General features: G+C 41.6%; 1 protein-coding gene across 1 annotated transcript in view; it reads left to right on the top strand.

Annotated features, from left to right (window-relative positions):
* The window catches only part of luzp2 (leucine zipper protein 2), a 197,776-nt gene that overhangs the window by 139,230 nt on the left and 40,862 nt on the right, over nucleotides 1-17,684 (top strand). Inside the window, exons 7-9 of the mRNA XM_056413689.1 lie at nucleotides 9,323-9,385; nucleotides 16,046-16,120; nucleotides 16,750-16,917. Of these exons, the coding sequence (XP_056269664.1) occupies nucleotides 9,323-9,385; nucleotides 16,046-16,120; nucleotides 16,750-16,917 (306 nt within the window). The remainder of the gene's footprint in view (nucleotides 1-9,322; nucleotides 9,386-16,045; nucleotides 16,121-16,749; nucleotides 16,918-17,684) is intronic.

Here is a 17,684-nt window from a genome sequence, read left to right on the forward strand (position 1 = left end):
TTAATTGTATTTTCAGGTGATAAGAATAATAATCTGTACCCTCAAAATATGTTTGCCCTTAGATTACTAAAGTGAAAATGATGCCTTAAACTTGCATTCTTTCTAATGGCCATCAGGGGGCACTCAGAAATGTGCTTTGTATAGACGTCTATTTATAAATGACCCTAGTTATCACCACATTTATGACCTCATTAAACATTGTAAGTCTTCTTACAATTTTACCTTTTCACAGTGTGTTTTACCTCCATGCAATAACAAATATAACCTTGTTGGTTGCTTAAAAGATAAATTTCAGAGTTTGGTTGTGGTTTGTTGTGGCTAAAAATGAAGAGCAGAGAGACATTGATGAGGCGAAGCAACCCAGCGGGAAGTGTTTTAATGAGCACAAGGCAACATTCAACAAGTTCAACAAATCCGTCTTTCTAGAATATTGAGCACATATTTACAGGACTGTCTCAGAAAATTAGAATATTGTGATAAAGTTCTTTATTTTCTGTAATGCAATTAAAAAAACAAAAATGTCATGCATTCTGGATTCATTACAAATCAACTGAAATATTGCAAATTTATTCTTTTAATATTGCTGATTATGGCTTACAGCTTAAGAAAACTCTAAAATCCTATCTCATAAAATTTAATATTTCCTCACCAAGTAAAAAAAAAAGATTTATAACAGCTGAGTGTTTGTCAAGGCTCAGGAAACCCTTGCAGGTGTTTCGAAGTTATAGACAATTCAAGTAATTTGTTTAATACCCTACTAGTATACTTTTCATGATATTCTAATATTTAGAGATAGGATATTTGAGTTTTCTTAAGCCAAGCCATAATCAGCAATAAATCAGAATAAAAGGCTCTTATTTCATTTCAGTGATAATAAATGAATCCAGAATGCATTTTTTTTTTTTTTTGCAGAAAATAAAGAAATAGTGTAAATTCAGCCCTCCCATCAGACCTTTTAACCAATCAGATCAATTGTTGGAGCATATGGCATACGTTTTACTCCGGTTGGATCAAGGTGACCTTGACCCAACTGCACTAGATAACCAGGGATCATAATCCGCTTCCAGGAAACGTCTGTTAGATACCCAAGGATCATAGCAAGGTACATCATTGTGTATGCTGGCTAACTCTAAGGAGTTCAACCTAGGTTATATGATTTCCCCCAACAATTATCATGTGAATCATGATCATTTGAATACCTTCCCATAATGCTATTGATCTAACATCAGCATCAGAAAAGATGGGACTAAATTTACATGCAAACTCTCGCCAAAGAGAATTCAGTGTTTGGAAGCTGTTCACATTGATGAGCTGTTCATCGACTGTGAAGTCTGCATTAATGCTGAGGTCATTCTTCAGTTCCGATTGAGACACAGGAAATTGGTGTTGAAAATTACAGGCTTCCTACCTTCTACGAATCCTCCAGATGAACATCCCTGATATGTCCCCGGCTTATCTCAGACAAGCAATCATCACATATTTAAGCTGCGAGCTGATGATGGCACATTCTGACGATGCAGCGAGGCCTGATTGTAATGCTTCAGGAAAAGGTTTGGAAAGACCATGAAGAGGTGCTGATTGAAATTGTCTGTCAGCAGACACAGCCAGAATATTTCTGTCCACAGCAAAGGGAATGATCTCAGCGGTGATGAAACTTTTGGCTCTTGTACTCGTAGATGATAGCATGTTACGCTCGGTATGTGTTCTCGTCCGGTGGTTGTTTGTGCGACAGATTACTTCTGCACAACGGTTATTACGGCAAGGAGACTTTCGAGTTCCTTAGGGAACAAATAGCTAGCAGGATTTTCCTGGAACACAGGTAGATCACTGGAGGTCACTCACTTCAATTCCCTTGGGAGGCGATAAAAACGAAGTAAATCAGTGAGGGGAACATTCTCACATGCCCCTCCTTTCATCCTGGAAAGTTATTTATCTTGTAAAAGCCATAGCGGTTAAAGACTGGACCTGTAATCACATTGTAAAGACTGCAGCAGTTTCAGAAAGAGACGGATACCAAATCTACAAAACAATCATCGCCAGTGCAGGTAATTACAAATAATATTTAATCGCAAGGGTAAAGGAGAAAGATATGCTCACTGAAACATAACTTCTGTTTGTGGGGTCTAAATTACATTATCTACTCTATGGAAACATTAAGGAAGAGGTTATTTTATTCATCTGTTGCACTGTTCACTGCTGTGAATGTCAATCCAAAACATTAAAAGTTGCAGAACATGATTATTACCCTTAAACTTTTCTTAATTGTTGTCTAGAAATGTTCTCTTTGAGCCCCAAGAAGAGTTTCAATTCCAATTTCCTCTTCATCTCTGAACCAACTTGAGCCAGATCCTTTTTAGCTGGCCTTGGATAAAGTTCCTAAGCGTAAGCACCTTTTGCTGCACACAATACAATTCAAGACTTTGTACGAGTAAACAGTCGCTTTTCTTTTCGTTGTGGTTTGCGTTCTTTGCAAATTGGCTTTGGGAATTCCCGTGTTTATATCTTGGAATACATTTAATTTGGTGTGGTAATCTTCTTTTAGAAAGCTGCTGCTTCCACTTGTGCTCTGCTCGCCGTGTGAGGTGGAGGATCAGGCTTTGTGGACTTAATCTGTGTTGTGTGGGGAAAACTACTCAGCTAAAAAGGACACAAAATTGAATGTTAACAACCCTGTTAGGGAGGTTGTACGTCTGCTGTGACAGCAATATGCCTGAGCTGCTCCGGCTTTATTCACCGACTGTAAAATCTATAACTTGGGTAACAATGTTACACGGACTCCAGAACAAACGGTCTACTTTCATGAGAGAATAATGCTAATTATCATTTAAATAATTATCCGCAAAATTAGATTTCGGCCTCAAAGACCAATTTCTTGGTCTGGGAAGTGGCTTATTGGAAGTGATGGCTCAGACTGGGTTGGTGTGACTGCTCATCACCACTCGGTTGGGTTGCACTTTGCCAATTATTTTTTACGATTAATCCATAAATCATTTGATGCAAAATGTTCACAATTTCCTAAAACCCACAACCCAAAATTATTCTGTTTACAATCACTAAAAAGTAGCAAATTTCTAATATATTGTTTCAGCTTTTGTAAAGGAACTTTTCCATATAATATAATGCAATATAATGCAGTCATAACCAAGTTTAAATAATGTACTTATTATCATTACCGCTTTATAATACTAATTATGGTTATCATTTGGCCTACTCACCTTCTTAGTGAGGATGTCGGACTTTCGGAATAGTCAAACGTGCCGTTGCCGAGTCACCGGGTCAGTCGGTTCAAACTATTTTTTTTATCCATTTGGTCATGAAGGAGCGGAGAGGGTTAGCAGGGCCAGTGAGACTCATGGCCTCATTATTCCATCTGCCACTGCTTCATGAAAGATAATTCAGGGGAAAGGATTTCAAGTGATTAAGAATGGTCCCTTTCTGTAAATCCAAAGATATTGCGTAACAGTGAGATGGACAGAAGCACTTGTCCCTGCCAATTTCTCGTTCTGCATCTCAAACCAACGGACGGGAGTCGGTCGCTGGGGAAATTGTAGCACGAGCTTAGTGAAGTTCAGTCAGGGGAACTTGCTGGCAGCCTCAGTTTGTCGTTGTTGACTTCACCAATCACAAACACTTCCCAGAACCAAGACACTGCAGAATGCTGAGGATACCCAAGAAAAAATAATACAAAAAGAAGAAGAAAAAAGATGTTTCACCCCCACTTTTCCTGGATTACTTGGCAGATAGAAGTTTTTTCACTGTGGCCGTCGATATCTGGCTATTTGTTGTGCTTTAAATCCAACTCATTGGGAAAGGAATGGCACGAGACCTTTCTGAACTGGATGACGATGACGATGTCCTCAAGGGAACGTTCTGGAAGCTCTTGAGTCCGTCAAGGTTAACACCTTTTCAGTGAGGCATTAGCGATGCTGTTTAATCTGGAGCGCATCTTTTTTCTTCCCTCAAGAGCATGAATGCATCACCTGTTTTTCCCACTCCGTCAGGCTTACAGTTTCGCAGCTCACAATTTTGGATTAAGGATTGTCGTTTACGGGCTTCCACCATTCCAGCACTGTTATCGCTCGAATTGGGTTTCGTTCTTGCGACAGGATTTATTAAAAAAGTATATCTAGTAACCTGAAGCGTGTGTAGAGAAAATAAAAGCCATGGGATTTCCTGTAATGACGGATTTCAAGAGGACTAGACTTATGAATAGAGCAGAAAGACATTATCAGCATGTTTATTGGGGGGGGGGGGGGGGTTTAATTCAAGCTGATCAAATAGTCTTTGTGTATGCAGAATCTGGTATTTATTTATTATTGTTTATTTATGAATACACTTTGGATGTGTGTGTAAGAGAGAGAGCGAGGCGGGGATGGTTACAATATGGTCCATGCTAAAAAAAGGTGTTTTATTCTTGCACTACATATCTAAAATGAGTCAAATTCTTTATAGGCCGTAAGTCAAATTCTAATATCTGATTCTCAGATGTTATCGTGTCTGAGATGGGCTATTCTCCTTATTTCTGCAACACAGTGCAGGCAGATTAATCGACTTGTCACTGGCTGCATTATTTATGTTTACAGTCAACATATCAGTGACGATAAGATAAGGTGTGGGAACGATGCGTTGCCACATTTGGGTCTCTGTGTCGCTCCTCGTCCTTTTGTGTCTCTCCCGGCGTGCATCAATTATTCATGTGTTCTTTATCATTTCATCTTCTGTTCCATCGGGAAGCGGCAAATAGATGACATACAAGTCACATCACTCATAATACAAGAATGGAATATTTTGTCGCCTTTAGCTAATGTGTCAAACCCCGTTTGTAGAGATAGCAACAAAAAGGTAATGCACTGTAATATGTAAATATAACACATAATAAATGTCACCGTAACGCTTCAGTACTCGTTATTGAAAGCCAAAGGTTGAACTTCATGTTATATTAACTTCAAAAACGCAACTTCCATTTATTTTAACGCAAACTTTGACTTTTGGTCACATGACAACAGTTCTTAAATAACACCTACAACTCTTTTGCTTAAACCGATCCAAGTTGTTTAAAAAAAGACTTATTGTACGGAGCAGATTGGACATTAATCAGAGAAAGCGGCCCAAAAATGAGGGAAACGTTCTCTTGAGATATATGACCCATCACATTAAGACCATCATCCGAATCCAATAAATCAGATTAGGAAATAAAATACTTCAGTTCGTAGGTTTTTAGCTGGTCGGCCTCGGATCGCATGCCCTCAGCCAATCAGACACACTTCACAAGAAGGGTAATCAGTTTAAAAACGTAGGGAGGGGGGGGGGGGTTGCTGACATGACTGCTGATACAGGTGCATGCATGCCCACCACCACCATCACCACCCTCTGGGGTCTTGTAGCCGGTTAGTTCCTGCATTGAGTTACAGACACACACACACTAAACACACGCATACCATACCAGTGAAAACAAAGTGAGGACCGGCCTAAATGTCCTCACTTCGCATTTCGGTCCTCACTCCAAAGGTTACAAATTCTCGACGGTCCTCAGTATGATGGTAGTACAAACACACACATACACACACACACACAAGAGCTACATTCTTCGCCCAAAGCGAAACAAGGTTTGTCGGTAACAACGTGAGGTAATTGCTAGTTGTCCCTCCAGACATGACGCTTCGACAGCTTCAACAAAGGATGAACAGAAGCCTTAGAACGGCTTCAGTGTTCTGACGACTCGCGGATACAAACTCACGTTACAGTCATCTAGCTGTGAAGGAACTCTGCCCGTCTCGTCTCGTTTATGCTTTTCTTCTTCTTTTTTTTTTTTTATCATCTCCATGTTTTCCAATTCTAGACGCGCTCACACACTGTGTCGTATAGATATATATATACTGTAGGCTATCTGAACTTGGATAATGAGAAACCCCTGGAGCCTGTACTGCCATACTTTAGAAGATCTGCCTTTTAGATGCAGAACTGGGTGAGGCGGCGCTTCGGCTTTAAGTTATTGACACAGTCTGAAAATGAAAGGATGGAAGAGAAAAAAGGGGGGGAAATATGCCAAGAGAAAAGAGGGAAGAAAGGCAAAGATGTATAGACTTTGTTGCATTTTCCGCTGCTTTAAGATCCAGTTTGGGAGATTAACAATGACTGAGGAATTGCATCCTATCCTGGTGCTTCCCTTGTTACTGTTTTGTCAATTTATTAAAAAAGGTTTTCTTTCCAGATTAATTATGATTTATGCTTTGACATGTCTTCAGTTACTCAGCACTGACAATAAATCGCACACACAGTTAGTTCCGATACCTACATTCATTTTGACTTTTGTTTCTCGACCTATCCATTTTTGTGTGGCGCGTCAGATCGGCTTACATTGAGTGATATTCGGGGCTACACTCAACATGTTCTTCGCTCTCTGGAACCGCCCGGCACCAGAAAGATAGACGGAATAAGCCCCCAACTGGATAACACAGTGCAGCATTTAGCAGCTAAAAAGACAGATATTTTTCTCAGGAGCTAACAGAAGAATGAATATTGGACTTTTTTGACGGTTAGACACAAACATGACTGCAATTGAATACTAATGTTGCTCTGTATCAACTGAATGTGTGAATAATACACTTTCATCCTCTAAATGGACCAAAGATAAGTTAAAGAAAGTTGTGCTTGATATATAGAAATTGATATGGCAGCACAGCACTGAGAGTTAAGCAGAGTTTAAGTTCCGAACAACTGACACTAAACAAGAGTGAAGGAATCCCGAAAAACATACTCCTTAATATATTCTAATCTCAGAAGACGAAATCCCCACAGAGCGTTGCTTCCTTTCTGCTTGCACACACGGACGCGTCTGTCCTTGGGATAGACTGCAGGATTCTGACAGTTTCTTTTTTTTCTCTTCCCGTCACAAGGACGACGACTCACAGCGATGCATCGCTTGAATATTTGTTTGAAAAAAGTTAGAGAGCGACACCGAGCTTATGAAATAGTGTCTTTAGTTTTGCAACGCAGATCCCAGCCCGCCCTCGCAGGATTGGAGCCATCAGGAACAACAAGGCGGAGATGCTGCTGTGATGCTCTGGATTTATCATGATTTATTCAGAGTAAATAGCAATAACAATGCTTTGGAAAGTCTGACAGCTCAGCACATTTAGAGATTAAGATATTTGCATTTAGCACTCAACGGCGTGTGATTCTGTAACCTTTTTGTAATACGATTCGCTTCCTTCCCAGGGAATTTATCTCCAAAAGCTCCACTTAACCGCTACAAATACAATTAATTCGTTAGCATCTTGTGTTATGACCCGGGCCATGGGGAAAAAACGTAACTCAACGATCGCAAATTCAATATAGGGCTCGCCCTCTGTGAGTTGGGAGTTAGAAAGTTAGCTACTGTGTTTATTTAACCTCACAATTGGTTTCACGAGGAGCCCCGGGATGCAATTTTTTTGAATCCAGTTACACGTGAGAGCACCGTGAAAAGAGGAATGACAAGATAAAGGCTCGTAAAATATATTTATATATAAAAAGGCGCAGGTGCCCCGTCGAGGACACAACACCCTTTGAAGTGAATTTGTCTCTCAGCGTCGCGCTTCTTGTGCTTTGGTGAAAGATTAGACCGAGATGTCACATTTTTACTGCCTGTGTCGAGGAAGTACCGAGATAGATAGGAAGGGAGGGAGCGCGGGAGGTTTATAGAGATAGACAGAGGTTTACAGAGATAGACAGTCGACCAGAAAGAAAGCGATAAACGGCAGATCGATGCAAAGAGATGGGTAACGTGTGGAAAATGTGGTGGGTAGTAAAAAAAGAGTCATGTTTCCTTCCAAAGTTCCGAAATTTCCAGGAAATGCATTTTTCTTCTTCTACTGTCGGCTGTCATTTAACCCTCGCAGCCGAAGAGGGAACGACGGAAATACACAAGTAAAAGAACTCCTCGCCTCTTTGTTTGTGCTTCCTTCGTTGTTGTCATCTCTTTGGTGGAGCTGAAGCTTTTCTTTCGTTTTAACCCTTGTGTTGCCTTAGGGTCAATTTGACCCGAATCAATATTACACCCTCCTGCCGCCTTAGGGTTAATTCAATGTTTAATGTCGGTGTTCTTTCGGTAGTCAACAAACAAACATAAAGTGCCTCACACTTAAACTTGGAAAACAATATTAATTCTAATAATTTTCTGGAGGTTTTAATTGCTGGCGTCAAATTTAACTCAAAGGGTAAAATATGTTAGTAAATATAAAGGTAACAGGAGGGTGAAACATTGAATCGGGTCAAAATGACCCTAAGGCGGTGGGAGGGTTAAATATTTAATCGGGTCAAAATGACCCTAAGGCAACAGGAGGGTTAAAGAAGTCTATTCGGAATTCACGGCACATCTTTAAATGAGGGATTGTCTCCACACACCTCTCAACATGGCGACGCTTACAGCGCAAACAACAACAACAGCGCTGACAGAGCAGTGTTTGAACTGGAACAAACCAAAATCAATAAAGTATTTTGACTCTAATTGCAACATATCAATACACAAACTGTTCCACCTAAACCAAGCAGGACTTATTTGTGATATTGCGACTTTTTGTGAAGTTTTATGTTTACACTTACAGAGGAGGAGATTTAGATTGCTAGAGATATAGATTAATGGAAAGAGAGGTGTAAATAGACAATATTTACAGTAAAAAGCTTGTGAATATGTTTCATATGTGGTCTAATTAACCCTCATAATGAGTGAAATATAATGCTCTGGTGATTGATATTTCCCTTTTTTAGAACTTCACATTTACTGAGGTTCAAATTGTGTCACGGACATTTTATTTGCATACCAAATTAATCACAGATACAGTCCTGCATGGCTTCACATTTATCAACCATAAAACAAAAGATACCTCTCGCCACTGAAGACACAGAGAGGCCATCTGAGCTCTGGGTGTTCACGCTCTGAGGACGGCTGTGTATCAAGCCATCGAGGAGACGGCCTCTGTGCTCCATGTGCCCACTGATGAGGAGCGGCTGGATGAATGTCAGATGCAACTGGTCACTGTGTGTGTGTGTGTGTGTGTGTAAGTGTGTGTGAGCTCGTTGTAGCAAGGGATAGGGCCACGTGACGTGTGTAGTGGGAGTGGGAATGCGGTGGGCAGGAAGCCGGTGCGTGACTGCATCATTGTGTGGACTATTACAGTTCAGTGAAGGGGAGATTTGATATTTTCTTCCTCTCGCCGGAGCCTTCCTTTAAGCCACAGCTTTGCCCAGGGAACACTCACAAAAGGCTGCAGCTACGTGATCTAAAACCAATTTTGCTATTTGAATAAGCTAACACTTATTTTTCTTATCTCCCCCTCTGCAGTCGAAAAAAATCCAGGCTCAACTGAAAGAACTGCGGTACGGGAAAAATGATTTAATTTTTAAGGTGAGTTCAAACTGGAGGGGGACGTGGGAGGGGGGCGGGACTGTCTTTACAGTAGCGGCAGACTATGGGTAAACGCGTACTTCAGACCACCTTGAAAAGAATGATCCCATCACAGAAGGTACTCCCAATTATCTCAGTCTGTAATTACAAAAGACCCACCCAGTCTGTGGCGTGAGAAGCCGATTGGCCAGCGGTTAGTCCACAAACACACACACCGCGTTCCTGATTCCCTCTCGATGAGATCCGCGTCAAGCCGAAATAAGACTTACGCCGTGGATGAAGCTTATACAGATTCATGTGTTAGATTGTGAAAATGAAATCCTCGAGACGCAAATACAGATGGCATCCAATGAGCACCGTGGATTATTATACGATTAAGACCTCCAGCGTGGTTACCCACCTTGGAAAGATGTTCTTGGATGGTATTTTGATGTAATCGTTTTGTGTCCAACCAAAGCCAATGACTCCTCCAATCTCGACACTTAAGTCAGTGCTCATAAGCTTCAAACTATATACTTTTCAAAATAAACTTACTTGTTTGCAGGAAGTTGGGTCGAGGCGACAAAGTTAGTTTAGGAAAAGAGCGTTTACCCGTCCACCATCTCCTACGTAGATTACTTTAAAGTTAGTTAAAAATAACTCTTCTCCAGTTAGGTAAAAGAGACCTTGTTGGTCCTGCAAATATTGGGAGGGTCTTTGTTCTCTTCCGGCCTCAGATTCTATTCAATTCAGTTCAATTTATATTGCCCAATATCACAAATTACGAATTTGCCTCAAAGGGCTTTACCACCTGGACACATACGAAATCCGTGACACAGGAAAGGTACTTAGATGCATAAGGAAAGGTACCTAAATGTGTAGGGAAAGGTACCTAGATGCATAGGAAAAGGTACCTAAATGTGTAGGGAAAGGTACCTAGATGCGTAGGAAAAGGTACCTAGATGCGTAGGAAAAGGAACCTAGATGCGTAGGGAAAGGTACCTAGATGCGTAGGGAAAGGTACCTAGATGTGTTGGGAAAGGTACCTATATGCGTAGCGAAAGGTGCTTAGATGTATAGGGAAAGGACCTAGGTGTGTAGGGAAAGGCACCTAGATGTGAAGGGAAAGGAAACTAGATGTGGAGGGTAAGGTAACTAGATGTGGAGGGTAAGGTAACTCGATGCCTAGGTACCTTTCATAAGTCTCAAATTACTACCACTGGGGTATCAGAAATGTGTCTTCCGCCCGCATCTCACATACTTCCTTTGCGAGCGCTCACACATACTCCATCCACTTCCCCTTGAATTGCGATGATGTAATGTTTATTGGCATTTACTGGAATATTCGCTGACCTTTTCGAGCCTTATTGGCAGCGTTAAAATATGGGTCGACATTTCTGCCACGAACAATGTCATTTCTCAAAACTTCTGTTTGGATCCTTCAGACCCATCATTTACTGAATCTGCGTCGGCCATAAATTAATGGATGGGAGTCGGTCCTCTGAACACATTGTTCATGGATGTCCTGTTACGTGTTCTATTTCTAGCCCCGTGATTGATGGATGCATTGACTCGGCGTCGGCCGCTCGTAAATCGGCGTCTCTAAATTGCATCACTCACCAACACGACCTTATTGCTCAATGTCCCCAAACATTTCCCGTGGACCTTCAGAACATTATGTTCCGTGGAGATTTGGAGGTTCAGATGGCAGCGGCTCATTTTATCGTGCTCTCTCGGTTTTAAAACCAGCCATATTTTGGACGATGACAGTCTGTCCCCCCCCCCCCCCCCCCTCACCCTGATGGAAAGGTCAGAGGGAAATGAATCATGCATCTCTGACCCCTCTGAGCCCTCTCGACACGCTCATATGTATTCCACATGTGCCGTGATCAAAATCCCAGAGGGGGACGAGGGAGGAAGTGGAGAAGAGTCACACCCAGATTCGGAAATGTCATCAGTTTCACATCGGGGGGAGGGGTGGGGGGGGGGGGGACAGCGAAGGCACCTTGACCGGAAAGCCATCAAATCGGTTGTGACGGCTGTTGTACCACATCAAACTGCATTTTGCGGTTACACTCAAAGATAGAGCAATCTCACAAGAAGAAATAAAGAAACGTGGGGGGGAAAAATTTATTATTTTATCTTGGGAACAATTCAGTCTTTCTTAGGACTGACAGGTACAGACATAAAGACCACGAACTGTGAAACTATAAAAAAAATAAAACAGAAAAGGGTTTGACAAGAAGCAATAATGCAGAATCACCAGCCTGTTTGTCAAATACCAAAAAACGCTTCGTCTGATCCCAACACACGAGGCACTCTTTAGCGTCCAAATACAATGTAAACCCATGCAAGACCTTCTTATCTACCATCGAGGGTGATTATATAGTTTAAAGACCAAATAAACACACACAGGGTCAAAGGAACAAGGATTTTTTTTAAACAAAATGTTTGAGACAGATTATTATATTAAGTTACATGCTGTCCTTACTCATGTTAAGTTATGTAGTGCCCTACCAAGATGTCTTTCCAAAGCCAAGTGTTCTGGTTAGAATTCACAATGAGACCCAGTGCAATATGAATGACCTGGTCCTGGCCAGGTGTCCCGTGTGTGACGAGTCGGGAGGGATAACGTTTCGGGCTTCACAAGATGAAGACGTTCAGCGTTGTCCATGTCGCCTTCAGGGGATCATCTGCATGAACAGTGCGTTCGATTTGAGGGACAGCTTAAAAAAAAGAAAAGAAAGTGACCCAACTCTGTGGATTTCAAACTCTGCAGTCCCAGCACACGACTTAAACACTGCACACAGGCAGGTTCCCCGTCAGTCGCTCAGCGGAAAAACATTAAAAACTTCAGGGAAACCGACGGTGCCTTCCGCCGCGTTTTCCTCTGTGAAACAGAATTTGTTTATTTTTTGCCATTCGCATTCAAGTCCTCACATCTTCTTCACTCCTTCGGTCCGCTTTTTAAAAAATGTACCCCGAGAGCCGATTCTCCTCCTGCTTGCAGAAAGAAAGAAGAAGAAAAAAATACCAGGAAAGAAAATTGACGGCTTGATGTAGCTGCATGCCTCGTCGAGCAAGAGTGGCTCGTACCCTGCTGACCTCTGACCTCCGTAATGGATTCAGCTCACAAAATATGGAGCTTTTGGACTCGGAGGCACTAGCCCAGAAAGTCAGCATGTTCAGGTCAGTGGCCACGCGCCCCGCAGTTCTCAGAGCACTACCCGCTGATGAGGCTCCGTGTAATGGACGGTAATGGCTCACAACTGTAATGCTGCACACACACACACACACACACACACACACACAAGGTCTTCAGATCATTTGGAGAATGAGCCGAGAAGCAGGCTGCGTTTGCGTTGCCTGTGCTGGTGAGCAGCCCGGACTCATTACTCGACACTTTCTGAAAGCAATCCGTTGGCTCTTCCAATGTGTGGCATGCGGCGGGCCGGTCGGCGCCTCCCGGAGGCGATGCACCGCGCTAGCAGCAGACACCTCGGCACATCCTTATTACTCGCTCGGAGCGATTGGTGCAGGATGGACGGGTCAGCTCAAAGTGCAGCGCTTTCTATCTGGAGGCATTTTCACAAACAAGAGACACAATACCAGTCCAACTATCCTCAGTGTCAACATGATGGCCAGGCTTTTTCCCTTCTGCTTTTTTACCTTTTCAACCAGTTTACACACATGTTGAAATTGACCATGTGTGTAAACGTCTTTTCTAAAGAAGCAAGCTGTGCTAGCCGTTGCCACATTACAAAGACATTTAGCTTAGCTAATCCTATCATTACAGGGAACTTAAACTAGTAACAATAAATAAACACAACCTCTAAAAGGCTTCGGACCAACGTTGCATTCATTAATAAAGACGTGAATTTGATCCCTTTTTTGCTACAGACATTTCACCTCAGGACGTATTCCGCATCGTCTCTTCGTCTTTGCTGAACACCAACTGCGCTTTAGAACGACGAATAACCGATAACTGAAGGCTAATAGGCATCGTAACCTTATAATATAACGTCTCTTATTCCTACTCTCCACATAAGGACTTATACTTGTTCTAAAGCACTGTTATCCATTTGTTGTTTACCATATATATCATATTTATATTTTCTTGGATATCTGTGTTTATTTTTATGCACCTTCCACCGCATCAAATTTGTTGTATGTGCAACATACTGGAATAAAGTATTCTGATTGGTCGAGACACCCTTGACTTCACTTTGCAAGGCGCCAACTGTGGTAACGTGGTTAATTCAATTCAATTCAGTTTATTTGTATAGCCCAATTTCACAAATTACTAATTTGTCTCGGAGTGCTTTACAATCTGTACACATAGACATCCCTGCCCCAAAACCTCACATCGGACCAGGAAAAACTCCCAAATAACCCTTCAGGGGGAAAAAAGTGAAGAAACCTTCAGGAGAGCAACAGAGGAGGATCCCTCTCCAGGATGGACAGATGCAATAGATGTAATGTGTACAGAAGGACAGATTTAGAGTTAAAATACATTCAATGAATATGACAGAGTGTATGAATAGTTGATAGTAGGCATATTCCACGATGGAGACCTCCACGATCCATCAGGCAGATGGAGGTAGAGAGGAGGAGTGGGCGGAGTCTCAACAGTGGGCGGAGTCTCAACAGGGCAGTGGCGTAGTTGGTATCGTTGTGAATTCAAAGAAAAGCACTTTCTTCGGCCGCGGAAACGAATAAGTACAAATGTAAACCATGCAATATAACTACGCACAAAATACTTCACCAACGTAACTTTAAAGTAACTCAACAACATTTCGGGACCGAAACGCCGGTCTCCTGGTGGAAAGTCCTGTGTTTGCTTGACCCATTCACCTCCCGTCCTCCCTCTAATGTTCCAGCCGCAACACTCGGTCGTTACAGGAGCGTTGACCTTGATGTGGAGAGTGTGTTTACATGTAGTAACGCCCCCTCGTACAGAAACTTAAAGGGGGCCCAGGTAAGCGTCAAGGGGCATGCCAGTACATTGGGAATGAGTACAGGCTGTCCACTGCCAGTAACTGTAATAGTAAATAAAATATTGCAAGTGCCTTTTGAAATTGGAGTTTCTGTTGTTGTTGCAAGTAACCTTCAGGATCGCATTATCCTGAAAATAATCTGAACGTGTATCAGTGAATTATGCCTTGCGTTGCCATTTCATTTCATTTGCCACAATGAGATCACATTGACGATTAAATTGCTGTTCCTCAAAACCTGTATTACCTTTTGAAACCCCTCTCGAGCACACGGCCCGACAGCTAGAACTGACTTTGTGCGGTTGTCATGAGCTTCCTGCAAAATGGATATTAAAAATAAATAAAAATGAAAGATCTTCTGAGAGAACGAGTGGATTTCTTTGGCTTCGTTCAAAAACACATCGCGGTGAAAGTCGCCCTGTCCTTGACTGTCACTGCACGACTCGTCTATCATGTCTTAAACAGCCTTTCCGCTTCCCCGTTGAGTGGTAGAAGTGACGGACGTGTTCCTATCCGGATGAAATGAGATCCCGCTGCGTCACAAAGATCCCGGAGGAACCAAGAAGTCTTTCAAACATCAATCAGTCTCGGACATTTTGACAGATAATACCTTTTAAACATACTTATAATCTGCGTATAGCACTGTATGATCATAGGAAGTCAACAATATGAATAATGCGTTTTAAAAATAATTTATAAATACATTCTGAAACATTTTATAATGATTTATACGGTGAATTTTCAGAACTCTTGATAATTGCTGGTCATTTAGAGAACCATAATGTATTCTAATTCCCAAAGGTATGCATTAATAGCTATGTCACTATGTAATTAATTATATTCATACAATACAATTTTATTGTCACTGCTAACAATGGGGTTATAAATCATTATAAATGCAAGTTAGTGATGTATGAAGTAGTTTGACAACATTGTGTGTGTTTCTCTTGCATATACTTTTAATTAAATAGTTTTTCACTTTATGTGAAGCAAACAATAACAACTCAGAGTAACATGTAATCCCGTTACAATGCGTTACAATAGTGATTATAATGAATTGTTAAAAGATCATAATATAATATTAAAGATTGTAATACGCTATGATCCTCAATGTCGGAAGCCTTGTTTCCACTCACATATATTTCAATAGTAGTTTTAAGTTAAAGCTGAGTGGAAACGACAACATTTGATAATATTTTTGTCTCGAGGGAGTAAATGGATTATGGAAACCTCTGCCGAATAAATTCTGACTTGTTGGTTGCATTGGCTCATTTACTAAAAATTTTACTCGTTTTATGATGATCTGCTCATCAAGGGCCATGATGGTTTCTAGGGGGTTTGCTCTTATACAACTCTGAATAGAGAAAACAAGCTAATTCCTGTTATTCTCTGTCCTTTAGACAGAAGAAAGGTTCAGTGACAATAAGTGTGATTGAACAAAACATCTCAGTGTCTTTCATACAAGAATGTATCAATGCGACGCAGCCAGGGTGGCGTTGCCCTCCCAGTTAAAGACACGGGGGATTCCTTGAGTGCTGGAGGCGTGCGGTGTACATCTGTACATCTCGGGGTTGAGTGCTCTATCCTTTGCGCTGCAGGTCTGTTTTTATGAAGGCAGTCGGGACGGAGGCACGCTCTGAGAGAAAGAGAAAAAATGAGCTGCTTCACAAGTCCCGTCTTTCCACAGGGCCAGCAGCTAATGGACCTGGAGCACAAGCTAACTATAGCCAAGGAGGAACTGGAGAAGACTGCACTGGATAAGGTGAGTAACTCTGCTTTAATTATGACGCTTATGTAACAGTCCTTTATTTTTACGTCTCTCTCATCCGACCCATTTAAACCCTGCAACGCTCGATGGAAACTGTGTTTTTTTTAAAAAGCCTTTACATGTCAAGTCTGTTTAAATCAGTTGTAAGTTGAGTTTAAGGGTGGAACATAAATGTAAATGTCTATTCATGGCAAATTATCTCATTACGGAGAATGGATTTTTTTTCTAAATGCTCTTCAGCGACAGGTCGAAAAGCACGTAACGCCAATAATTCATGAGGTATAATGTTGAGGTTTTAAAAGCACGCATGTGGAAAAAAGTGCCACTGAGGATGAACGGGTAGTTCCGGTGCTCAGCTCAGCAGTTTTGTGTTAAAAAAAAGACCATTCAACCAATCATTCTGTCCATTATTATTATTGATTAAAAGTAAATGATCTTTTGAGCATTACTTCCCTTTTATTGCTCGGAGCGAGTTCCGCTTCACGGCCACCTAACGACCCCTGCAAGATTGCACCGGGAGTCACTTTAATGTGGGGAAGATGGTCCAGAGTGATTCAGGAATGTGTGTGTACTGTATGTGTGTGTGTGTGTGTGTGTGTGTGTATAACTTTGTGTGGGGACAGGAGTCTCAGCTGAAGGCGCTGAAGGACACGGTTCACATCTGCTTCTCGGCCGTCCTGCACAACCAGCCCGGCAGCAGCCACAGATTTCCCGTCTCCCCCGCCCACTTGTTCAGATACTCGTCGCTCATCAACAGCTCCAGAGTCACCTTCCAGCAGCCGGACGCCAAGGTAATTTGGTATTTCACTCGCTTGCATCCGATTTCAATAAATGGGGATCCAAAAAGACGGCCCGGGTCGCCTTTTTCCCTAATATCCAACGAATCGATCAAGTCTGCCTCGTCTGCTGCAGATGAGGTCCCGCTGTCCTTGAAGCACCGGTCTGTGATGTCCCAGAGATAAGCGTCCATACTGATGTCATGGCGATAATCATGAATTAATGTTTTTTTTTAATGAGTTATTGTTATTTTAACAACAGGTAATTTTACATTGTGTGGTAGCAATAGTTTAACATCTCTACATTTGTTTTTTTCTTTTATGAAATGGTTTAAAAAGCACATTTATTCATGTTAACTCAATACAAACACTGCCTGTCATTTATTTTTCATATAACATCTCGTGCAATTCAGAGAGAAAATAATTAGCTTTAATAAATAAATAAATCAATGTGGCATTTTTTAAAACTTTACTCTAACTTTTTTTCTAATCAAAAACCCACTCTGCAGCACATCATAAACATTTCTTTTTTAATGTGACCATGATGTCCAACGGTGTGAACAAGTCACGATACCTCAGAGCATATCTATTGACTCCACACAGCTCTCAAAATGGCGATGGTGGAGATGGTGGCTAGCTGCTAACGGTGCAAACAGCGCAAACAAAAACAACAGCGCTGACGGTGTTTATCAACAAAGAAAAAATACACGCCTCCCATTCCTGCATGTGCAAAAGACATATTTATTTTAGGGTAATTTGGCTCGGTCTAGGATATTTATTAT

This window comes from Pseudoliparis swirei, chromosome 4 (genome assembly GCF_029220125.1).
Source record: "Pseudoliparis swirei isolate HS2019 ecotype Mariana Trench chromosome 4, NWPU_hadal_v1, whole genome shotgun sequence".
NCBI lineage: Eukaryota > Metazoa > Chordata > Actinopteri > Perciformes > Liparidae > Pseudoliparis > Pseudoliparis swirei.